The 26,321-nt window shown below is 35.2% G+C and overlaps 2 protein-coding genes across 2 annotated transcripts; one reads left to right on the top strand and one right to left on the bottom strand.

Moving 5' to 3' along the window:
* The first annotated feature begins 1,680 nt into the window (after positions 1-1,680).
* Positions 1,681-5,983, top strand: LOC131596117 (uncharacterized). Its single transcript, XM_058868689.1, has 7 exons — positions 1,681-1,932; positions 2,017-2,119; positions 2,333-3,415; positions 3,734-3,796; positions 3,886-4,103; positions 4,336-4,454; positions 5,499-5,983. The coding sequence occupies exons 1-7, from the start codon at positions 1,873-1,875 to the stop codon at positions 5,602-5,604; spliced, it is 1,752 nt and encodes a 583-aa protein (XP_058724672.1). The 5' UTR covers positions 1,681-1,872; the 3' UTR covers positions 5,605-5,983.
* A 7,270-nt stretch (positions 5,984-13,253) lies between these two features.
* Positions 13,254-17,086, bottom strand: LOC131598389 (F-box/kelch-repeat protein At3g23880-like). The gene is made up of 4 exons (XM_058870998.1): positions 17,066-17,086; positions 15,947-17,017; positions 14,332-14,538; positions 13,254-13,646 (listed from the first exon to the last, which is right to left on the bottom strand). Exons 1-4 carry the CDS (start codon positions 17,084-17,086, stop codon positions 13,254-13,256), a joined length of 1,692 nt encoding a protein of 563 aa, XP_058726981.1.
* Between the last annotated feature and the right edge of the window lie 9,235 nt (positions 17,087-26,321).

The following is a 26,321-nucleotide window of genomic DNA, read 5'->3' as shown; positions in this document are numbered from 1 at the left end:
TGCCCTGAAGAATGTTTGAGGGACTTTTCTCAAACAATAAATTCATGCAGCCAACACAATATAAACTTCTACATAATGGATAAACTACGAAGAAATTCAAATATCCTAAAGGGAATTACCATGAAGTATGGATATTTTTGTTAATAAACCTTGGAGAGCGTAAAAGGCCTACAAAAGGCAATAATACAAATCGTTAAAAAGTAAACCAAAAACACCAAAGGGCTCGCATAGTTTTGATTCCTTATCCTTTTGAAATCACCCCAAGATTACTTGAGGGATTCATCCCAAGCTTACTTGAGGGACTCACCCTATGTTTTGCTTGTGGGACTCGCAAAATATTTTAAATAGTAAATACATTTGGGATAAATCACTTCACCCTTTTCAAGGCTTCGTGCTTGAGGAATCATGGATTGGGATAATTTTTCCGAACCCTAATAGGGGTATCCCATGAGAAAGCAACAAAGAATGAAATACCTTAACGTCGAGCGAGTTTCTGCATAAAGGCAATAGTCACCGAATTAGACCTGTAGGTTTCCCAATTGGGTTCTGTCGCCCGAGGTGAACCGCCCGATAGAACATGGGTGAAAACTCGCGATTCACACTACCTATCACACGTGGCTACGAGGTGGTTGAGGAATAATGGTCTAAGGTCATTCAAGGAGGAAAACTACTATTTCCACGATGGAAGGAGAATCTGCCCCTTTGTTCCATGCTTTAAAGGTTAGTGAAACCGCTCTTAACTCTTCAACCTAAGGCCAACAAGCTCATACATGTACCCCGATTTGAGAATGAGTTATGAAAACAAAATTCTCTCAGAAACACACATAAGAGCTCTCCACAACCCTTACGTGGATGGGTTCTCAACAAACCACAATCATAAAACCTCAGACAATCTTATGTAACAAGGAGTTGTCCGTCATTTTACTTAGGAAATACATATTTCAAACTCAAATTACTTTGATCCTTCACACATATTCGTACTCGAAATTGATGTATATATTTTTATTGATGTTTATAATAAAACACCAACTAAATGGTCACATCGATGTTTATAATGTTAATTATGCAATAAAAGAACAACTTTTTTTTTTTTTAAATTTAAAATAAAAGGACTAATTCCAGTGAGATAAAATAAAAGACTAAAACTAATTAACCAATCATTTTTGTGATAAATAATATAGATTGATCATTTAAATCATTCAACATAATTTGTTAATAACATTTAATTATTTGGATACTTGTTCATATATGATAATAATAAATAATATTAAAACATTCCAATCAAAATATATAAAATAACATTTTAAAGCATAACAGTATAGTAAAATATATTAGATCCTATTAAATGTTTGTATACAATAAAACTCTAAAATTAATATGAGATATTTTCTTTTATTTTTATTTTTTTGAATTTTTTTTTGTAACATTGTTAGACTACAATACATATAATTCTTAGATTCTTTCCTAATTTAATTTTTTCAAACTCTATTCATCTCTCAATCAAATTCCAATAACAACACTCTCTATTTCCCTAAAAACTAGGGTCTATTAAAAAAAATGTAAAACCTAAAAAAAAAAAAACTCCAAAGTTTGAATAAATTTGAAGAAAAAAACATCATTTTCATTGTCTTGTGTTGTGAGAAAACAATAAAAGGAAACATTTTTAAAGCGCGCCCACTATATTCCTTTATCCGCAACTATTCAATTTTTCAATTTTAAATTTTCAATTTTAAAATTTGAAATTTCTCTCTCTCTTTTCTATTCATCACTCTCTTTTACTCTAGAGATCTTCACTTCACAAAACCCTAATTCACCAAAATTCAACTTTTCTCTCTCCCTCTTCCCCCAAATTCAATCCCAACACCTTCATGTATGGATGACGAATGCAATTCACTTGAAAAATCGATTCTGACCGTCCAATCTGCTTCAAAGGTTCGTTCTTTCTACGCCTCTTGTGTTATTAACTTATTATTAATCTGAAATTCTGAATCATTTTTCTACTTCTTTGTGCTTTAGATTATGAGTGAGAAACGAGTTAACACCAATCCGGGTGATAAGCACGAGCCCCCTCGAAAACGAGTCAAAATGAGAGATCTTGAATCCCTTGTTCATTCCACAGGTAATTTTGTTATTGGATTGGATTTTGAATTTGAATTTACATGCACTTGTTTGAATAATTCAATCTTGTGTTGTTTGTTTTTTGAAATTTTATCTCAGTTACAAGAAAATCTATTTGAATTATTAGTATGGATTTTTTTTATGGGAATTGTTATGTTATTGTTGTATGTGTTTTTGATATTCTTTTGGGTTTTGTTTTGTGTTAATGGCGCAGAGAAGGCAATGGGGAAAGAAAACATTGTTCAATCGTCGTTTGACAATGTTGAGATGTCACAAACCACAAAGGTGCCTATGACAGTGGATATGGATGTGTCAAAAGAAGAGCAAGATGGAAGGAGTATATTGGGTAGCCCGAGGCTTTTGGATCTTAACAATGAAGTTTGTGGTTCCAAATATTCTTCTTTGTGTTCGAATAAAATTGGTGGTTTTGGTGAGAAGCTCGGTAAGGATAAGGAGTTGTTGTCTGAGAAGCACGAGAAACAGGAAAGAGAGCAGCGTGGTAATATTATGAACACGAAAGGAGTTAATGTGGATCTCAATGCAGAAGATGATACTAGCTCTGTGAATGTGGAGCGGGTGAGTTCGCATAAAGAACATGGTCAATTTAAGTCAAAGGATTTGTCTCAGAGTGAGAGCAGTACTGGACCTCCGAAGGAGAAAGATCCAATGAAAATATGGACAGAGATGAAGCGAAATGGTTTTATTTCATCTGCTCATGGGGGTATTCCGGTGCCGAAGAAACGCGGGAGGAAAAGTAAGAATGAAATTCTTGAGCAAAAAATGGAGCTCGCCAAGAGAGAACAAATTAATAGGTTTACAAAAATTGCAGCTCCAAGTGGACTACTGAATGATTTAAACCCTGGAATTATTAATCATGTAAGAAATAGGAAACAGGTCCATTCAATTATCGAGGCTCTTGTAACTGAAAAACATGAAAACAGGAGCAAGCAAGAAGCAAATCGAATGAGTGGAGGTATAGACATGGCCAAGAGAGACCTAGAGTGTTCGAACGAAGATGGGACCTTTCATGGATCTGCAGGTGGTAGACAAGCACGGAAGAGTCAAGTGACAAAGAATGATTCCTCGTGGATTTTGGAGGATAAAGGTTGTGATCATGACACATACAGTGTAGAGAAAGCTGGCCTTAAAGATTGTATAACAAATGCAGGTCATGTCACAGAAGATGATATTTTATCGCTAAAATTGTCATCTTCAATGAAGGCATCAGTGAGTTCCACCAGTTTGTCGAATGAAGAATCATCAAATGTTACTGCAGTTTCATCACTTTCTCTAAAAGGCTCGTAATCATCTTCCTCTTGCTATGCTAGTGATTAAAGCACTTAATGTAATAATGCATAATAAATGGAAGGGATTGGTTCTGTCATGTTATTGGGTTTGAAAGCTAGGGAAGAATTGATAATTTGTAAAATTAATATAGGCATTAGGCTAGTCTAGATGTCATGTAATGGGTACTACTCTGCAATGTCTTCACAATATCTGTATCCCTGTTTCAGCTTGTCAAATATGTAAACTGGGCTATAAAAGAAAAATTTGCATTGGTTGATATAGAACCTTATTGAGCCTTTACTGATACAGATGCTTCTATGTTTTTCAGCTGCTACTGTTGCTTCTCAATGGTTGGAGCTTCTGCATCAAGACATCAAAGGGCGTCTTTCGAGTAAGGCCATATTTATTCATTTCTTTTAATTAGTTTTGGATGTTGAATATGGTTACATTTGGTTTTTATAATTTTTTCTACATTTACAGCTCTGCGTCGCAGTCGGAGGAGAGTTCGATCTGTAATCACTACTGAGTTGCCTTTCCTTATGTCGAAGGAATTTGCAGATAACCAAAGTTATGATCCTTGTGGTATGAACATTCCGGCAGGAGTCCCCACTAGTAAAATAGCAGAGTTGCATCAGGCAAGATGGACTGCTTTGTTTGATCATATGGATGAAGCACTTTCAGAAGAGGAAAAACAACTTGTGAGTATTTTGTTATGGTCTTAATAATTGTTTATTTAGATTTCATAGAACTATCTCTTTCCTTTGGTAAGGGTGGATACTAGAGGTGTCCATGGTCAAATTAGATACCTAGTAAGATTCCAAGTTACTTGTCTCATTACAGTTGTTTATGATATAGACTTACCAAGAACAAATTTGGCCTCCTTTCTCTTGGTCTAAATCTGATCGGGACTTGTCTGGTTCATAATTTCAGGAAAGTTGGTTGAATCAAATAAAAGACAAGCAATTGCTATGTGATCAGGGCCTGCAACATGTAAACTGGAGCAAGGCTTGTAGTTTACAACAGTCGGCAACTTCAGAAAATCACTCCAGGTAAATTTCCAATTGCCTGATATAAGATTACATATTATTGATGTAATGATGTTGGCACTGTTGGTTAAATTTGAAATTTTCAAACTAAAACAATTGCATAAACTAGATAATGATAATCACTTAATTTGAACTCTTCAGTATTCTGATTTTAGGAGATTCAAATTTGCTTGAATTAAGCCATTTAACTCTTAGATGGTCGTATATTTACAAAAAGTGACTTGCAAATTGTGAAAGTATTATGTTTTAAAGGAATAAGAAGAAAGTGGGATCACTTAGCAGTCTTAACTGGTAAGAGATGTTAGACTGATGTATAGAAGTCTCATGAAATTTATTTTAACCAATCAGTTCAATATTTGAGGGGTTTTAGAGCAGATTGATCTGTCACATTAAATGATGCAAGTTTGTATTCTTTAGGTCTGTGAGTTTGACAAGTGATCCAGCAATATTGAAGGGATAACAAGACATACACATGATTTTCATTGATTTACAAGTAGACATATGATGAGGAGTGTACATGAGAGGTTTTGTTGAAAGCCTTGGAAATGAAAGGTGTTCAAATTGCTTTGCAGACCATATTACGTGATGAGGCCGTAATATTGAGGTTGCGGCAGTGTCTGCACCCACATTAGGCTGTAATATTGAAGTTGCAGTAGTGTCTACACCCTCATTAGGCCGTAATATTGAGGTTGCACTTGCAGCAGTGTTTGCACCCCCATTAGGCCGCAAATGCACTGTTATTCTCACATACTCACCGTAAAAACCACATTGTAACACTGCAGTGTAGTGGCCACAATAGCCACATCAAGCCGCAACAGATTATGCATTGCTCACAGAAATTATTTTCAAACCTCCTTTTCCTTGATAATTTACCTTTATGGTGAATTTTGAACGGATTAGAGATTTTTATATGATGGAGAGTTGATATTAGAGATTTTCATACAATTTGGGCATGCATAGAATATTCTTCCAATATATAAACTGCTATTTCTGCTGTGCAATGCCTCAGTGACAATTTTGGCTAATTATATAATCGATAACTTGCAGATCATCACAAGTAGACAACTCGGAGAAAGAGTTAGCTGTTAATGCAGCAGCAGCTTCCATATACTCAACATGCAATTTTCTTCTGTCAGAGTTAAGTTGCATTTGACATTGAGTCTAACGATGTTGTTGTTGTTGTTGTTGTTATTGTTGTCAATTGCTGATCGCGGAAAATAACAGTTTGTTCACATTTTGCAATGCTACAACGCTATAGCGCTTTTATAGCCACTATTTGGAAGCAATTTGTACTAAATAGTGTATTGCAGAACAATGATGATTTGTTTAGATTCTGCATTGCTATAGCGCGATAATGCCTGCTATAGCCGCTATTTTACAACACTAGTCATATGTTCACCTGATTATGTTGGATGTCTTTTTTTATTTTCTTTTCTCAATGAGTTGAGATTGCTTTAGCAATTGCCATTGGTATGTAAAACAAGTTTTGATACTTGTTGTGGTTGTAATTCTAGAGGTCGAATTAGTTTATTCTTCACTTTCTTTTGTCGAACTATTTCTTTAGAAAATGTTTACATTTTCTAAAGAAAACCTATCAATAAAATTGCAAAATAAACCAATATAATTGGATTCTTTCTAATGAGAGATATTTTTAGCATTTACTTCTATTTTGCCAAATTGGAGAAAAAATGGAACAAATGTGTTGAGATTTGTAAAACTGAACAAGAGATAATTTAAGAGTGTGTTTGAATGAACTAGAAAATATATTGTTGAGAGAGTTTATATTGATTTGGACAAAAATTCACTATTTAGATAAAATATATGAAAAATTGTTAAATTAAGAGAAATCTATAAAGTATTTTGTCAGTTAAATTTTATGATTTTGAAATGATATTAAAAATTAAAGAATTTTGATTTTCTTTCGTAATTTATAAAATTTGAATGTCAAATTGTTTAATGTTATTACCTCAAATTGTTAGAGATTTGTAAAGTTAAACGAGAGATAGTTTAAGAGTGTGTTTGAATGAAGTATTTTAACTAGAGAATATAATGTTTTGAGAGAATTTATAATGATTTGGACAAAATTCACTATTTAGATAAAAATATGAAAATTTGTAAAATTAAGAGAAATTTATAAAGTATTTTGTCAGTTAAATTTTATGATTTTGAAATGATACCAAAAATCAAAGAATTTTGAATTTCGTTATATTTTAAAAAATTTGAATGTCAAATTGTTTAATGTTATTACTTCAAATTTTGTAAGTTGGTTATTATATTTTTCAAACTTTAAAAATTGTTGTTAAGGGTCGGCCATATATTTCTCAATCTGACTACCTCGAGATGGACCACTGATGGGACACAATTTATCTATCGGCTGTCTGATCGTACTTCTAAAATCTTTTCCTGACTACTGGGCTATCATGTACCCCGCTGCAGGAGATTTACGCCTCAAGCACATCTAATGGTTCTCTAGATTCTATGACTGAAAGATAACAAAGTCAATATTCCTCTCCTATGTATATATAAAGAATGAAATTATTTTAGGTAATAGGTTTCAAACACAAATGGAATACGATATACTCTTTCACATAGTGACTTAAGCGTCAGAGTGCTAATCTTGTAGGTACACCCACCACATAAGAAGCTTTACTCCGCCACAGCTTCCGCATCTCACTCTATTTCTGATTTTAAAACAAAATAATCACGCCGTCTACGGAAAAAGATTTACAGTTCCCGCATTTTTGTCAAGAACAACTTGTTTTCGACTTCAAAATAGATCTATATCATAAACTACTAGAGCGTAAACGGTAACGTCTAAAAAGATGATTGAAAAAATTGATTTTGCTTCAAATATGGTCTTTCACGTATCATCATCGATCGACGCATTCTGAAACATCAGTTCGTCCGGTGATTCACCGTTCCCCGATTGTTTCTTACTAGACGCCGACTGAAGAGTTCAACAAGCTGATTGATCGAATTTAGGATTCCTAGATAGAGAAAAGATTGACAAAATGAGAAACTCTGAACTACTGTTAGTCATCGCAGTCGTTATCATCGATCAAGCCTTAACAATACTTCTAATGGACGACGGAAGCTCTTGGAGTATCCTTTATGAAGACGTATTTGAATGACTAAGTATTAAGCAGACATATATGAATCCGTTCAGTGTGGGAGATCTGTTAGCCTCTACCAATTATGTTGCTCGTCCTTGCGGAGCGATAGACCTAGAACTATCGATTAGAGAAGGAACACGTCGGAGAAAAGTGATCCTGATGGTTTTCATAGTACAATGCAGAAGCGCCTTCAAAGGCATTCTAGGAAAATGCTTCTTAGCGAAATTGGACGCAATTGCTTCCACCGTTCACTTGAAGGTAGCTTATCATGACAAAGAAGGAGCATCGATCACGATCGATGAATATTTACAGGCAACAAAAAATAACAAGAGAATAATCTGTGAGAAAATCCTAGTATCAGAGTCGAGAGGCGGGGATGGATTCAACCTGGATTCGCGTGAAGATGAAGTCAACCTCCCCTGGACAGTGAGTTAGAGTCCATGCAACTAGGAGAAAATCCAGCCAGGTCAGTTAAGATCGGGTTTGGGTTCTTCACAATTTCTTTGCAAGAAATGACTGATATCGATCCTTAAGTGGCTTGACATCGATTGAACCTGGACGCTGGTTCCCGAAATGTATCCCAATGACAGAGAAAGCAATCCCCTAAAGAGGCTGGGGCTAGTGAAAACATAATGAGAGGCCTATTAGATGCCAAGTTTATTTCAGAAGTAAAGTATACCAAATGATATTTAACCTGGTTCTAGTCAAGAAGGCCTCAAGCAAATGGAGGTGTGTGTCGACTACACCGACCTCAATCAAGCATGTCTAAAAGGTTCATATCCGCTCTCGAACATCAACCAACTGATCAATAATTTAGCTGGCTATCAGCTACAATCCTGCATGGATACATACTTCAGATACAACGAAATACCAATGTTTGGACCCGACCGGGTCAAAACCTCGTTTAGGACCAAACAAGGCAATTACCAGTATAATGTCATGCCATTCACACTGAAAAACACCAGACCAACCTACCAAAGAATGAAGAACAAAATCTTTTGAGAATAAATAGGATAAACTATGTAACTGTATGATAGTAAAATCTAGCATGGACACACTTTAGGCTCAACATCTCCAACAGATATTTTAAAGGGTCTGAGAATACAACATTAGCTTCGAAAAATTCACTTTCACCGTAAGGGCCGACAAGTCTGGGTTTTTATTTGACTGAATGAAGGATTGAGGCTAATCCTGATAAATGCAAATCAATCATCTAAATGAAGGTACCGACCTTGAAGAAGGATATACAAAAACTAAATGGGATGTTGACTGCCTTGAACTAGTTCATCTCCAGATTCGCTCAACAAGTGCTACCTTTTTACAAGTTGCTAGGGAAACAAAGATAATTTGAATGGTATATCGAATGCAACAATGCATGCGAGTCCCTGAAAAGGATCCTAGCTATGCCACCGATACTCACCCGATGCATTCAAAGAGGCAGTGAGTGCCGTCCCCATAAGAGAAATTGATGTCGCACAAAGTCCGATACATTTTGTATGAAAGGCCCTAGTTGAAGCACACACCCGGTGTAAAAAAATTGAGAAATTCGCCCTAGTTGTGGTAGTGGAATCCCAAAAACTCAGAAGATATTTCCTAGTACACTCTATAGTTGTTCTAACAAATTTACCCTTGAGGCAGGTGCTTTACCGACCAAATTTGGTTGGGAGATTGACGAAACGGGCTGTTGAGTTGTCAGAGTTTGAAATCTCTTTTGAAGCGAGGAAGGCACTAAAAGCTCTACTATTCACCGACTTCCTAGCAGAAATGACCACATTATCATCGACACCGAACCGCACCTGGGGTGGTTTTCACATATGGATCATCTAATAGGTGCTAAAGCGAGGCATGAGTTGTTTTGGAAAATAATTGTGGGCTCGTAATAGATGTCTCATCGAGATTTGAACTCCCAAATACCAACAATCAAACAAAATACTATTTGATAAAGACATGAATAACGTTAGCCGAAGAAGTCAGAGTAGAATGCCTCAAGCTACAGGCGGATTCCCAGTTAGTGGTTTCTTAAATTAGGGGTGATGCTCAAGCGAAGGACCCTTTGTTACAAAAATAACTTAATCTGGCTACTGAAAAGTTGGAAAATTTTAAGGAGTATTAAATTGCATACGTTCTCCGCGAAGAAACCACCATCTCTAATGTTCTATCCCGACTAGCCAACACACAAAGTTCTGAAATCAATCACCCTTTCATCCAAGAGACTAAGACAGTTTCAAGTATAAATCCATAAGGGAAAGTCGTAATTTCCATAAGCGCACCAATCTCTCATTCTTGGATCACTCATATTAAAGAGTATATTGAACATAAGAATATATCTCCAGATCTGTCAGAATCCACACTCATAAAGAAACGGGCCCTATGGTATAAGATAGTCGAGGAGACCCTATACAAGAGAGGCCTTTCGAACCCCTATTAAAATTTCTAGGAATGGCAAAGGCTAATTATGTCCTCCTAGAAGTACACGAAGGAATAGCCGAGCAACATGTAACATCCTTCTAAAAACCCAACGAAATAACAATTTATTTTAAATAAATATTCACTAGCAGGGTGTCACACTTCATAAAAACATCACAATTAATCCTGCTCCGTAACATGGGTTACATGAAACTTCATATTAAATCAAACATGCACATTTAAGACATTAACACTTCATTAAAGCTATTTTAGAAACAATGCATCGGGTTCACCTTCATAATTATCAAGTCAATTTGAGTATTAAACTCTGACATCAATAATAACAACGTTAATGAATAACATCCACCTCTTAGAAATTCTCAACACTTATTCATGATATACTTCAAAATAAATAGCATAATTCAATTAAGAAAAATATGCGTTAACCCCAATTCAGTGTTACATGATCAGAGCAGAATATCCACTACATTAAAACGCATAAACCAAATACTAAATACTCAAAATCTATCTTCGAAGCTCTGACACACTACTCCTGAACATCTGCATGATGTCGTATAAAGCATCATTCCAATAGAAGGGTGATTAATCAATTTCATTACAAAAGATATAAGGAAAATGTTAGTAGCAACATAATTATCATCATATCACCTATATTATTTATACACAATTCATACTCACACCTACACATCATTCATAGCACATATACATATTTCGTCATAAAACTAACTCATATAATTCCCACGGTCTTCAAATATCATCACATCACATCTCATCGACACAAACCACATACTAATTTCATCAATCAAACATCAAACACCACATTAATTCATAATTTCATCAACCAAATTATACAATGTAACATAAAATGTTAATGCACAACTGACTCAATGCATGCGGTACTAAACTCTTTGATGAACACTTGGTCATCACCATCCAAAGATCCCCATCATAGGATCGATTCTCTCTTGGAACCGGAGCAAATCATAAACGCTCACAATCCACACAATGGGATTGAGGCTCTTCATAAGTAGAACACCTTCCAAAATAGAAAACCAACATCCAAATATTCTATGAATGCATGATGCAAGACAACTTCATAATATAATTGTGACCACAACTAATCAATTTGCATCATCATTCATATAATCAACATAAACTCATCTTCACATAACATGTATACATATTAATACGCACGCCATTAATCATCATCACAAACAACATCTATCACATCATGTAAATTTCATAATCACCATAATAATTCCACAACAACATCATATTCATCATTATAAATAGAACATCCATAATTACCAATCATACAAGACATTTACATACATTTCACAAAATGACATAACTCAACACATACAAAACACCCGTCCATGCTTTAAATCATTAGAAATATGGCACATAAATATTTTTAAGTTAAATTACATTAAACTAGCTTTCCAAAAATTCGAACGACAAATCAATCAGACACTCAAAGCTCAAGATATGAATTTTTAAAGTTTTCATAAAATGTAAACACCGACATCATACACTGACACTACAAAACCTCATTACACACTAACTAAATTTATTTCCAAAAACATGAAATCATTTTAACAAGAAAGTACACTGTATTAGCTTTCCCCAGGTTCGAACGACGCGTCAAACAGACACCAAAAACTCAAGTTGTGAATTTTCAAAGTTTTTAAAATAATTATGTCGGATACAGTTGTAACGGGTTACCCAAAAATACCCAAAAACTGGTATCCGAGTGCCACCAGAACAGTAGTAGCTTTTCTGAATTTTCAAAATATGAATACTACTTTTCTAACACCCAAACAATCCCAATTCTCATACACAATACACAAATCAGATTTTAAGTTTCTATTCCTAATTACATACCACATTAGCAACATTCTAATTCACCAAAACACAATTAAACATATGAATTCACACAATTAATCATATTCATTTATATCACATAAACATACAATTCATCATTATCAGTTGCACCCAACATCATCACCAAAATAGAATTTCCTTCTACAATTAACAAAACCCATCAATCAATCCAAAGAGAACTAAAGTCTTAAATATACATTAACACGATATCAATAATAATAAACCCGATCACCCATCCTTACCTGGTTATTTCCTAACAGATGATTTCTTCCTTCTCGTTCTATGTTGTTCTATTCTCTTTTCCTCTTTGTGCCCTAGCTTCTTCTTCATGTTCTCTCAACTCCACAATCGTACAAACTGACTCTAATTCTTTTTCTTTCCTTTGTTTTTACCCCTTGGACCCTTTTCATCTGTTATTCCTCTTATGCCCTCACTTACTCCCTTCATTATTACCACTATGCCCTTATCATCTTTACACACCAAATAATTCTATTTAATTATTATAATTCAAATTAATTCGAATAAATTATTATTAATTAATCTAAATACTATAAACTCAATTATTTAAATCTAAATAATTCTAATCATCACATTAATCCACTACTTCCCCACAACATACCCTACACATATCATTAGACGTCACCTAAATTCACCAATAATTCACAAATAATCAATTAAACAATTTAATCTAAATTTTGGGATGTTACAACTCTCTCCCACTTAAATAATTTTTGTCCTAAAAAATTATCTGAGGTAAACAGAGTTGGGTACGACTCTCTCATCTGGTCCTCACGCTCCCAAGTCAAACTTCCACCAGCTGGTCCACCCCATAGTACCTTCACCAAGATAATCTCTTTACTCCATAATTGTTTCATTTCCCGACCTTCTATCTGCATAGGTGATACTTCAATCGTCAGATTATCTCTCACCTGAACATTATCCATTTGGATCACATGCGAAGGATCCAAACCTCCTCAACTGAGATACAAAAAACACTTCATGAAGATTCACAAGCGACGACGGTAAGTTAATCCGACAGGCCACCTAACCTATTTTCTCTGAAATCTGGTATGGACCAAAAAATACGGAGTGAGCCTTCACACCTTTAAAGCTCTACCAACATCTGTTACTGGAGTAACTCTAAAAAACACCTGATCTCCTCTTATCATGATAACTCTTCTGAAAACTCTGAGAAGCTTCCATCTTCTCTCGAATCATCTTAATATTTTCAGTTGTTTCTTGCACAATCTCAGGTCCCACACTGCATTCTCGCCTAATTCATACCAAAATAATGGAGTCCTACACCTCCTACCTTACAATGCCTCATATGATGTCATTCAAATACTAGAATGAAAATGATTATTATAGGTAAACTCAATCAATTACAAGTGGATGTCCCAAGCACCCCCTGTTCCAACACACAAATCCTCAGCAAATCTTCCAGACACTTGATAATCCTCTCAGTTTGACAGTCCATCTCTAGATGATAAGCATAACTCAATCTCAATTTAGTACCCAAAGTACCTTGAAAACTTTTCCAAAACCTCGACGTATACCTCAAATCTCTATTCGATAAAATAATCGACACTATACCATGTAATCTCACAATCCCCTCAATATACATCTCAGCTAACTTCTGCATGGAATGATTGTCTTTAGTAGTCTTTGGCAAACCCGACACACAATCCATAAAAATGTTATCCCATTTCCACTCAGGAGTATGCAACGATTGTAACATTTCTAAAGGATTCTGATGTTCAATCTTTGATTTCTGAAAAATCAAACGAGCATAAACAAATTCAGCAACTTCCCTTTTCATACTGGGCCACCAAAACAGTTTTTCAAGTCCCGATACATCTTTCTAGCACCAGAATGAATACTTAAACCACTTTGATGTCCTTCCTCAAGAACACTCTTTTTAAGTTCTTACATGTCTGAAACACACACTTTATTTCCGAACCTCATAACACCATTCTCATCAATTCGGAACTCACATCCGTTACCTTGGTAAATTAGCAACAACAAGTCTACCAAACTCGGATCATGTTTCTGAACTTCTCTGATTTCTTCAAGGATACCACTAGTCAACTTCAACATACCCAACTTCATACTATTAGGAGTCTCTTCGCATATTAAGCTCATATCTCGTATTTACTTAATCAATTCGAACTCGCGCACCATAAGCATCGACATATGTAAAGACTTTCTACTCAGAGCATCTAATACAACATTTGCTTTACCAGAATGGTAACTCAAATCAAAATAATAATCCTTCAACAACTCAAGCCATACCCTCTTCCTCATATTCTATTCCTTTTGATCAAACAAGTACTTCAGACTCTTGTGATTACTAAACCCTTAGAATTTTGAACCAAACAGATAATGTCTCCAAATTTTTAATACAAAACCAGTGCCGCCAATTCCAAATCATGTGTAGGATAATTCCTTTCACGCACCTTCAGTTGTTTGGATGCATAAGCTACAACCTGACAATTCTGCATCAGCACGCAACCAAGTACCGTCTTAGAAGCTTCACAATAAACCACCAACAATTCACTTGGATTATTCAAAACTAATACTAGAGAAGTTCTCAACTTCTTCAGTTCAACAAAACTTTCTTCACACGCAATATCCCGCACATAAACTTGACCTTTTCGAGTCAACTGAGTCAAACGCAATACCAACTTAGAAAAACCCTCAATAAACTTGCGATAATAACCGGCCAAACCAAGAAAATTTCATATCTCAGTAGCAGACTTCAGGGTCTTCCACTGTAACACAACATCAATCTTTGAAGGGTCTACAACAATTTTACCACATGGCCTAGGAAACTCACTTCCTTTAACCAAAACTAACACTTCGACCATTTTGCATACAACTTCTTCTTTTTCAACACTTGCAACACAATTCTCAAATGCTTAACATGTTCTTCTTCTGATATGGAATAGATCAGAATATCATCAATGAAGACCACCACAAACGTATCCAGCTACAAATGAAAATTTCGATTCATATATTCCATGAAAACACCTGGTGCATTAGATACACCGAACGACATCAGAGTGTACTCATAGTGACCATATCTTATTCTAAAAGTCGTCTTCAGAATATTAACTAGTTTAACACGTAATTCATGATAACCCGACCTTAAGTAAATCTCGATAAATACATGAGCACCTACAAAGTGATCCATCAAATCATCAATCCTCGAAAGTGGATACTTATTCTTAATAGTCACTTTATTCAACTGTCTCTAGTCCATGCATAATCTCATAATATCATCTTTCATCTTAACCAACAACACATGAGCACCCTACGGAGAAACACGCGATCGAACATATTTCTTCTCAAGCAATTCTTCCAATTGTTTCTTCAATTCACCCAACTCTGAAGCTGACATCCTATAAGGAGCCATCAACACTATACTTGTGTCTGGTACCAAATACAAGATCAATAACAACTCCACCTTTCATCCAACATCACCACGTGACAATTAAATCAATTCCATGTATTGGAACCACATTTAAAATAAGGTTCATTACGTTAGCTTTCTAACATTTCAAACGAAACTCGAATTGGACGTTCGTAACTCAAATTATAAAACTTTGAAGTTCTGTTGATTTTCATCCCAGTGTACCCAGGTATCCAAATAACAATACCCAGTTACATGCAGAGCAGCAGTACTTTTCTATTGCTTTTTAACACGAAAATCACTCTTCTTATCATCTCAAATGAAGTTTAACGAATATATGTTATCATGACATTATCCATTTATTTCTATACACAACTGAGGGCCATTAAAATAAAGAAAATACGATTCTTTTAATTTAAATATAAAAATCAAACAATTTGCAAGTAAAAAGAAAGTAAACATTCAAAATAAATTCGTAGATCTAAATTGTCTACAAGCTATATTTATTTGTCTCATAATGATAATAGTTATCATATATATAGTTGACAACTGTTTTGAACACAAGATATAATCCTTATTGAATACAGTCATAAATTTAAATAAGAAAATCAATCAATTATTTCTTATGCAATAGAAATAAGACTTTTCTTATACATTACTATTTGACAACTAAAGAACATCCTGTTAATGCCAAGCTTTTGTATTGTACGGGTATTTAAATCACATCTGGCTAGTTCTTCATCTTCTAATGCAAGTAATATATCGCAATTTTTTCCTACTCCAATAGGACGTCCAATATAAGGCAGTGGTCCAACAATGAAGAGTTTGTTCCATGATTCTTTCACACCAATTTCACCAAGAACTGATACGTGAAAATTATTCTCCCATGCATAATAAGATATCAAAGAAACCGATTCATTCAACAATAATAAATAAGTACTGACGGATTCAACATTATTAATCTCATCATCCACGATAGAAGGCGCCGGTGTTAGAAAGAACACTTTATTACCCAAATCAAACGATACCAAATATAAGCTATCAATATCTCTTTCATTTCCGCCCAACCAATGACACACTCCATTCACGTACACTTGCTCTAGAACACCAGGACAACTCAGATAAGGATTTGTCATATCCAAATCAAGTTTCTCCCAAAAATTACTTTTAAGGCTATACATCTCCCATGAAGGGTCATATACCACCTTTGACAAGGCCTTATTTAAATGAGGATTTAAATAATAATTATGATCTACATAGAACTCTGCAAATCGAATCACATTATAGTCGTCTCTAACATAATCATAACCAAATCCATGAAGTTGATCCACAATGCTTACATAAGGTGGTACATGGTTGGAAGGAATGACTTTGAATTCTTGAATAGCTGGGTTCCATAATACAATTTTCGAACTAATGCATTCGGCATAGAGACAAATAATGCCATTAATTCCAGAACCCAAAATATTAATATCACAATCATCCTCTTGAATTGGAGGCGGCCAATCAATTTTGACCTTATTGTCAAACCCCTCATCAGGAAATAAATACAACAAAGAATGATTTTCAAAATCTAGCAAAGTCTGCTTTAAGAGTAGACATGTGTCATCATAAAATGAATTATTAGAGATGAAACTTTTGCGATACATGTCCATAAAATAAGTGTTTTTAAATAAGATGGCCCATGATGTGTGTACACATTTAAATCGATTCAAAGACTTCATAGGCAACTTTAACATAATAGAGAAGACCAAATCATTAGGTATATAATTTCTAACCTTCTCATTTGAAAGAACCATTGCTTCATAACCCTTCTCAAATACGACACTCACTCGAAATGAGGTTTGCTTGCAATAACATGAAACATGGGGTTGATAAGATCAATACAATATAAAAAGAAAAAGAAAACCACTAGACTTTCAAGTATTAAAATTGTTTCTATTTTGTTCGAAACAAATTCTAGTTTTGATTGATAAAAATAAAATATTTAATATTTATATAGTTTAATATATCATAAATAAATTGACGTATCAAATGTATTAGAGTATTTTAAAATTATTTATAGGTTTAATACCTATTTTTGCCCCTACGATATTAGTTATTTTTGAAAAATTCCTTGTTAAAAAATGTAATTCCCTCCTTTCCATTTTAAAATTTCACCAAATTCAATGACGCGATACTGTCATTTGGATTTTTTTAAACAATTTTATTTTTGATATTGTCACGTGGTTGTGGATTTTTTATTTTTATTTTTAATACCTTTAAATTGATATATTTATTAAAACTAAAAAAATTGAAATCGCATGTTGGGATAATATATCAAGTGTGAGTAAGTGGAGAAATAGTCCCTCATTGGATAGGAATGTGGAGACTTAAGAATATATAAGTGGGAGAACCCACTCACCTATCACCTTAAGATTTTAGGTGGACAAGTGAAGCGTCTCTCCCAAAGGTGCTTGTTCCTCAACTTTGTATCAATGCTCCCTACTATAACTCCCCCAACATGGTATCATGAGCCTTTGGTTCGAAAAAGGGACCGACTAACTTGTATCGAAATGTCCAAGAAGAGGTATCGTTGCCCAAGAAGAGGTAACAACAATACAAGTGTGAGGGGGAGCATTGTGGACTCACACTTGAGGGGGAGTGTTGGAATAATATAGCAAGTGTGAGTAAGTGGGGAAATAGTCCCACATTGGATAGGAATGTGGAGACTTAAGCATATATAAGTGGGAGAACCCACTCATCTATCACCTTAAAGTTTTAGGTGGACAAGTGGTGTGTCTCTCATAAAGATGCTTGTTCCTCAACTTTATATCAATGCTCCCTACTATAACTCCCCCCAACATCCCAAAGCAAAACTTTATTCTGGTAAGGATTCAAACCATGGAAACTAGGCGTCTAGGAGAAATACAATACCAAAAGAACTACAGTTCTTTTGATTATTTATTCACCATGTCATATATTTATTAATATATTAAGTGTTCCAGATAATAATAATTAAATTTTAGAGATCTCAAATGAGGGAACACAATGAAACCTATTAAAATGGCAATCTACTGCATAATCTTCATCTAGTATGTCGAGCTTGCCAATATTTTTTACTTTGACAAACAACTTTCGAGAAGGGAAATTAAGCTTAAATACGAAGAGCAGATGCAACAACATCGAAAGCCATAACATTAATATTTTTAAAATATTCATCAATGTTATCTAAGTCAGGCCTCATGGCAGCAATCAAAGTTGTCTAAAAGCCATTTTCCTATGTGGCGGCGAGTCGTTCTTCACTTTAAGCTTATGTGGATCAACTGTTTTGAGGTCGGGTTACCATCAGGTTAAAGTGAAAGATGAGGACATGCAGAAGACGGCTTTCAGAACACGTTATGGACATTATGAGTATTCCGTGATGCCCTTCGGCGTTACGAATGCACCTGGAGTATTTATGGAGTACATGAATCGTATTTTTCATGAGTATCTGGATCATTTTGTGGTGGTGCTCATTGATGATATTTTAATTTACTCTAAATCAGAATCAGATCATGCTTAGCATTTGAAGCTGATATTGCAAGTCTTGAAAGAGAAGAAGTTGTATGTTAAGTTATCCAAGTGTGATTTCTGGCTGAAGGAAGTTAGTTTTCTGGGGCATGTCATTTATGGTGATGGCATTGCCGTGGATCCGTTTAAAGTTGATGCCGTGTTGAGATGGGATACTCCTAAGTCGGCTACCAAGGTTCGAAGCTTTTTGGGATTAGCCGGTTATTATAGAAGGTTCATTGAAGGTCTCTAAGTTAGACCTTCTGTTGACTAAGTTGGCTTGTAAGGGTAAGGCTTTCGTGTGGGATGTTTCTTGTGAAGATAGTTTTACCGAGTTGAAGAAAAGGTTGACGTCGGCACCAATTTTGATACTGCCTAATCCGGAAGAATCGTTTGTGGTCTATTGTGATGCTTCTAAGATGGGTTTAGGAGGTGTGCTCATGCAAAATGGTAAAGTTGTTGCTTATGCATCGAGACAGTTGAGAGTTCATGAGAAGAACTATCCTACGCATGATTTGGAACTTGCTGCTGTAGTATTCGTGTTGAAGATTTGGAGACATTATCTTTACGGTTCTAGATTTGAAGTCTTTAGCGACCATAAGAGCTTAAAGTATTTGTTTGATTAGAAGGAATTGAATATGAGACAACGAAGGTGGTTAGAGTTATTGAAGGACTATGACTTTGGCCTGAATTATCATCCAGGAAAAGCTAATGTTGTTGCCGATGCCTTGAGTCGCAAGACTTTTCATATGTCGGCAATGATGGTTAAGGAGTTAGAATTAATTGAGCAATTTCGAGATATGAGTTTGGTATGTGAAGTGACCCCTACGAGTGTTCGATTGGGTATGTTGAAGATTAACAATGATTTTCTGGATAGTGTCAGAGAGGCCCAGAAGTTGGATGTGAAATTGGTTGATTCAATGATTGGAGTCGATCAAGCTGAGAATGGTGATTTCAAGTTAGATGCGCATGGTGTGTTGAGGTTCCGTGATCGGATTTGTATACCTGATGATGTGGATTTGAAAAGATCTATTCTTGAGGAAGTTCATAGGAGTAATCTGAGTATTCATCTCGGAGCTACGAAGATGTACCAAGATTTGAAGAATTTGTTTTGGTGGCCTGGAATGAAGCGTGACATAGCTCAGTTTGTGTACGCATGTTTGACTTGTCAGAAGTCGAAAGTTGAACATCAGAAGCCTGCTGGATTAATGCAACCGTTGGAAGTTCCTGAATGGAAATGGGATAGTATTTCCATGGATTTTGTGACAAGTTTGCCGAATACCATGAGAGGACATGATTAGATTTGGGCGATCATTGAGAGGCTTACAAAGTCGGCTTATTTCATACCTATTAACATCACTTATCCAGTTTCGAAGTTAGCAGGAATTTATGTCCGTGTGATTGTGAAGTTGCATGGTGTTCCTTTGTGTATTGTTTCGGATAGAGATCCAAGGTTCACATCAGATTTTTGGAAGAGTTTGCAAGAGGCGTTGGGTTCTAAGTTGAGGTTGAGTTCGGCATATCATCCCCAGACAGATGGTTAAACGGAAAGAACAATTCAATCTTTGGAGGATTTGTTGAGATCTTGTGTTCTTGAGCAGGGAGGTACGTGGGATACTTATCTTCCATTGATAGAGTTCACGTACAACAATAGTTATCATTCGAGTATCGGTATGGCACCGTTTGAAGCGTTGTATGGTCGGAGGTGTAGGACTCCGTTGTGTTGGCATGAATCGGGTGAGAGTGTAGTACTTGTACCTGAGATTGTTCGAGAAACTACCGAGAAGGTTAAGTTGATCCGTGAGAAGATGAAGACTTCGCAAAGTAGGCAGAAGAGTTACCATGACAAGAGGAGGAAAGATTTAGAATTCCAAGCTGGTGATCACGTATTCTTGAGAGTTACGCCGGTTACCGGAGTGGGGAGAGCCTTGAAGTTGAAGAAGCTCACTCCTTGTTTTATTGGACCGTATCAGATTTTAGAGAAGGTTGGTAATGTGGCGTATAGGGTGGCTTTACCGCCTAATCTTTCGAATTTGCATGATGTGTTTCACGTGTCGCAACTTCGGAAGTATATTCCTGATCCTTCGCATGTAATTCATATGGATGATGTACAAGTGCGGGATAATCTCACGGTGGAGACTATGCCGATAAGAATTGAGGATCGTGAAACGAAGGCGCTTAGGGGAAAAGAGATTGCTTTGGTGAAGGTGGTTTGGTCGGGAACTACCGGTGAAAGTATGACGTGGGAATTGGAGAGCAAGATGCGCGAGTCGTATCCTGAGTTATTCGATTGAGGTAATTTTCGAGGACGAAAATATTCTAAGTGGGGGAGAGTTGTAACGACCGTTTTTCTTTAATTCTTTATTTATGTGATTTATGTGAATTAATTGTGAACTATGTGTTAATTATATACTTAATTGATTTTATGTTGTTTTATTTGGGAATTATTAGTATATAATATAAGATAGTAAGTGTTGTTGATTATTGGGCCTAAGTTGGTATTAGTAAGTGAGGGGTGTTAGTTAGAGCCCATTAGTAATTTAAGATAGTAAGGGTTTAACTAAAACAAGGGTTTTAGAGGAAATAGAAATTAGAAGTTCATTTGGGGTTTTTGGTGAAAGAAGAGAAGAGAGGAGAGAAGAGGAGAATCTCAAGGTTGAAGATAGAGTTGGCTTCAATCCAAAACCTAAGGTAAGGGTGGGATTCTTTCATGCTAAAGCGATGTATGATGATGTTTCGGGTGGGGTTTTGATTATATGTTGTTATCCATGATTATGTAGAAATTGAATAGAGATTGTTAGAGTTTATATTAGACTTCTATGAAATTGTGAATCTAAGCATGATTGAAGATGTTATGATGTTAGAAGACCCATAATAGGTGTTATAATTGTGTCTATAACATGTATTCTATTGATATTCGTGATGCTTGGTGTTTTCCAACTTGATTGGGTTGAGTTTAGGGGTTTTTGGATGGGTTTCGTATGCTGTTTTCTGTGTTTGGGGTTTTTTGAAAATCGTCAGTTCGCGCCGCGAACTTCTTGGCAGAAACTTGGAAAAACTGGATTCACTCAGTTCGCGCCGCGAACCCTTGTTAACGCTGCGAACTGCTTGGCAGAAAGTTAGGAATTTTTGATTCGCTCAGTTCGCGCCGCGAACCTTGTTGGCGCCGCGAACCTTGTTGGCGCCGCGAACCTTGTTGGCGCCGCGAACCCTGTTTTGCAGAACTTTTCCTTAACTTTGAAATGATGTAACTTTTGAACCGTAACTCCTTTTTAAGTGCCGTTTGAACCTACACGAAGCTATAATTGAGACCTTTCTAATGAATATGATTTAGGAATGCTTATAAACCTTTTTGAATCCTTCTTTAAATGTATTTGTTTGATGTTATGATTTGTGTGGTGAAGTGGTATGTTGTTGTATGATGATGCAACGTAGCGACGTGATTGGGAAGTGGTGAATTACTATAAAAGTAATGATGTTTAGTCGGTATTTGTGATATATTTGTGAATATCTTGTTTGTATGGATGTTGCATTTAGTGAGTCACATCCATTGCATAAAGAGACGGTGGCCTTAATGGTAAAAAGCGACAGTGGCCTTAATTGCAATTAGCGACGGTGTGCCCAATGGAAAATCTTGAGACGTGGGAGTTTTACTCCAAATGGTACCACATGCATTTGCATAAGTCGAGTCACATGTGAGTTGCATTCGAGTTTTATTTGATTATGATGGGGTGACTTGATGATGGGATGTTTGTTGTGATTGTGTGGAATCTTACTTACGAATTGTATATATTGTCATAGTTAAATTGATGACATTGTTGCCGTTTCTTAAGTTGATTATGTGATGTGAAATAGTTGTATTGAGTATTGTGATGAGAGGTGGTGACCAATGTATGATCTTTTCTCTTACTTTGAATATTATCATACGTTTCTTTATAATGAATGATATCTCACCCCTTATGTTTGAATGTTACCCTCCGTTGGTAACGTGCAGGTAACGACGTGGAGTAGCCGTGTACCTTATAGCTCGAGTCGGTGTGTCAATGCTCTGAAACGTAGCACTCGGGGGGGATGTTTGCGATACTTGCTCGTGTCTTGTTTTATGTTGATTATCTTTTCTTGAACTTTGATGTTATGTCTTGTGGAGACGTTTTGGACCTATTGTGCCATGTTGACAAGAATGTAAGATTTGGATATCGTGTTGTTATTTGGATTCCGCTGCAATATGAGGAAGTTGTTTGGATTTAAATGTTCGATGAATTATGAGTTCCCTCCGATATAAGTGTTATGTATCCATGTACTTCGAGCATGAATTGTAGCTTTGTTTAAGTCGAATATGTGATGCCTCAAATTAGTTGCTTGTTTCGATGTTTTATACTCTGTTTGCTCTTATTAATTGAGGGGTAGATTTGGGGTGTTACAGAAGTCTCTTGCTTGTTGCTTGAGAATTTGTAGTCTTTTTTTTTGTTGCTTGAGCATTTGAAGTTTCTTGCTTGTTTATTGAGCATCTGAAGTCTCCGGCTTGTGTGCTGGAGCATTAAAGTCTCTTACTTTTATGTTTGAACATTTGGAACTCTCTTGCTTGTGTGTTTGAGCATTTGTAATCATATTTGGTTATAGTGCAAGGGGAATATACTACTCCTGATTTATGGGATAAAGCGGGATATACTATATGTGTTCTTCTTCTTTATTGGACTATGGCTCACATTATAACCTTGGGTTTAGAATCTGGTTAGAGATTTTAAAGAAAAAAGAAGAAAAAGTTAACACAATTCAATCCCCTTCTTATGTTTTTCTCACCTTCAGTTGGCATCAGATCACAATCTGTGCTTTAACACTTAACAATGGTACATAAAAAATCACGAGAAAAACATGTCTGGTGTTGATCTTGAATCTGATGTTAACTCCAATTATTTTAATTTTAACCATGATTATAGTGCTTCTAAGCAGGGCTGTCCCAAACAATTTGGAGGCCCTGTTCTATTTTAAAATTAGGCCTTCAATAGATGAAAACACAACAAATTAAAAAAAAAACACATTTCCTTTGAATTGTTAATAAATTAAATATATAAAGAAAAAATTACATAAAAATATTGTGTTCAAATTTAACTTTCGATTAGTTTTTCACATTTCTCTCCTCTTGCAGATAGCAAAGTTTAGTTTTTCGCATTTCTCTATATAATAAATTAATTATATAGAAATAACAATAATCACATACTATTATATAATATTTCATCATAAAAATAAAAATATTAATAATAGATTAATTAATCATACAATAAATCTTTAATTATTTAATTACAATATTTGTTAAAGTATCATTATTTAAAACAAAATTGGAAGAAATTGAAAGAATATAAAATTCAAAAGATCTTGTAGGCTGGATAGAATTAAAAAATTTACTTCAATAATCTATATCTATATTATATAATATTTATGGGTTAAGGGTTAATATAAATTTCAAACCACGTGTTAGGGTAATCTATATCTGTACCATTTTTTTAGTTTAATAGAAAATATACATAACCAATGTGTTGTTGCTGCAAAAGCATATTCTCCACAGTTTGGCTGCTTTACATAACTAGATTATATTATTTAATGTGATATTTAATTGATCCCATCTTCCAAATTAGAGGCCCCTACAATTTGGAGGCCCTGTGCGGCGACACTTCCTTCACGCCCACAGGGCCGACCCTGCTTCTAAGAGGAATAACTATATTGCTAGATCTCTAATTTTTAGTGGAGATTCTTATCATTTTGAATGGTGGAAGAACAAGATGTACATTCATATCGTAGGTATTGATGATGAGTTATGGGATTCTCTTGAAAATGACGTTAATATTAAAGTAAAGGGACTAGGTATGGTGGTTGACAGAAAGAGTCTCACACCTACTCAAAAAAAGATATACTAAAAACATCATAGAGTGGAAAGAGTTCTGGTAGATGCCTTACCTCACTTTGAATACATCAAAATCATTGAAAAATATACTGCTCAAAACATTTTTAAATCTCTTTGTGCTACCTACGAAGGTAATCAACAAGTTAAAGAGGCAAAGGAAACCTTTTAGTCTAACAATATGAACTGTTCATAATGAAGGAAGATGAAAACATTGAAAACATGTTTTCAAGTTCTCGTTTCTGGACTTCAAGTTCAGAACAAGAGTTATATAACTGATGATTATGTTAAGAAGATTCTTAGGAGTCTTCCTGCCAAATATAGACCAAAAGTGACTTCTATCTAAGCAACCCAAGGCTTGAAAATAATAAGTCTTGAAACTATGATAAGCAATCTACAAAGTCATGAGATGGAGCAGATTGGAGATGAACCTGTCAAGAAGTCAAAGTCTCTTGCTTTGAATTCTATTGACCATGTTGTCAAATCTTCTTAAAATTGGAAATCTGAAGAACCTACTCATGAAGGAGGTTCTGAAGAAGATGAAAAATTACATTCATAATCAAGAGATTTCAGTATATGGCTAATAAGAAGAAAAAAAGATTCTCAAGCAGAGGCAATGACTTCAGAGGGTCAAGCTCTAGAGTCAACAAAGATTACCAAAAGGGATGCTACGATTGTAAGAAGCATAGTCACTTTATAAATGATTGTCCAGACCTGCAAAAAGACCAGCCAAATAAAGGAAGATTTTAGGAGAACAACTTCAAGAACACAATAAAAAAGAGTTTCATGGCAACATGGATGAACTTTATAAAGAAGGAGAATTTGACAAAGATGAAGAAGAGGCAAGTCTGGATCTGATGGCTTTAATATCTTCAGTCAAAAAATCTAACTCAGGCTCTGGTTTAGATTCTGAGAAAGAAGATGAGGTATTTTTTAAACTTTCTTCTGATTTAATTACTTTAATTCAAGACCTCATGGAACACTATCAAGAGAAGTCCAGTCGCATTTAAATTTTGAAAAAACATTTTGAAAAAAAAAACTAATGAATTAAAATCTCTTCAAAATTAATATGATGATTTAGAAAGAAGTCAAACTGAAGATGTGTCTGATAAGCCCCTAAGTGAGTATGAAATGGCTCTTCAGGATATGCTCATTTTTGGATTTAACAAGATAAAACTTGTATCCATGATTTATAGTGTAAGTAGGAGCAAAGGAGAAGGCCTTGGTTATTCTCAAAAACCTGTCCATCAATGATGTGTTACTTTTTTTCCAATAGAATATTAATGTTAATATTTTTCGTTATAAAAACTCAATATTTGTTCTTATGACTGATTAATCCAAAAGACTAATCCCACTGTTTATTAACGAATGGCTGAATTGAAGCCAGAACTATGGGCATGCCCAACACAAAATTTTAGCATCGACCAAATTCAAACGAAAAACTTTGAGAAGAGAACAATCTCAAGTCCCATACTTTCACTAATAGACTTACCCATGAGAGTAGGGATGGGAATAGGTCAGACCGACTTACAGGGGCCTATAGCCAAGCCTACTTAAGGCCAAACCTGGCCTAATTAATAAAAATTTCAGGCTTTGACTTTTATAAA

The sequence above is a fragment of the Vicia villosa genome, linkage group LG4, assembly GCF_029867415.1.
Source record: "Vicia villosa cultivar HV-30 ecotype Madison, WI linkage group LG4, Vvil1.0, whole genome shotgun sequence".
Lineage (NCBI taxonomy): Eukaryota > Viridiplantae > Streptophyta > Magnoliopsida > Fabales > Fabaceae > Vicia > Vicia villosa.
Note: the sequence above shows the minus strand (reverse complement) of the source record. Positions and strands in the feature narration are given on the sequence as shown.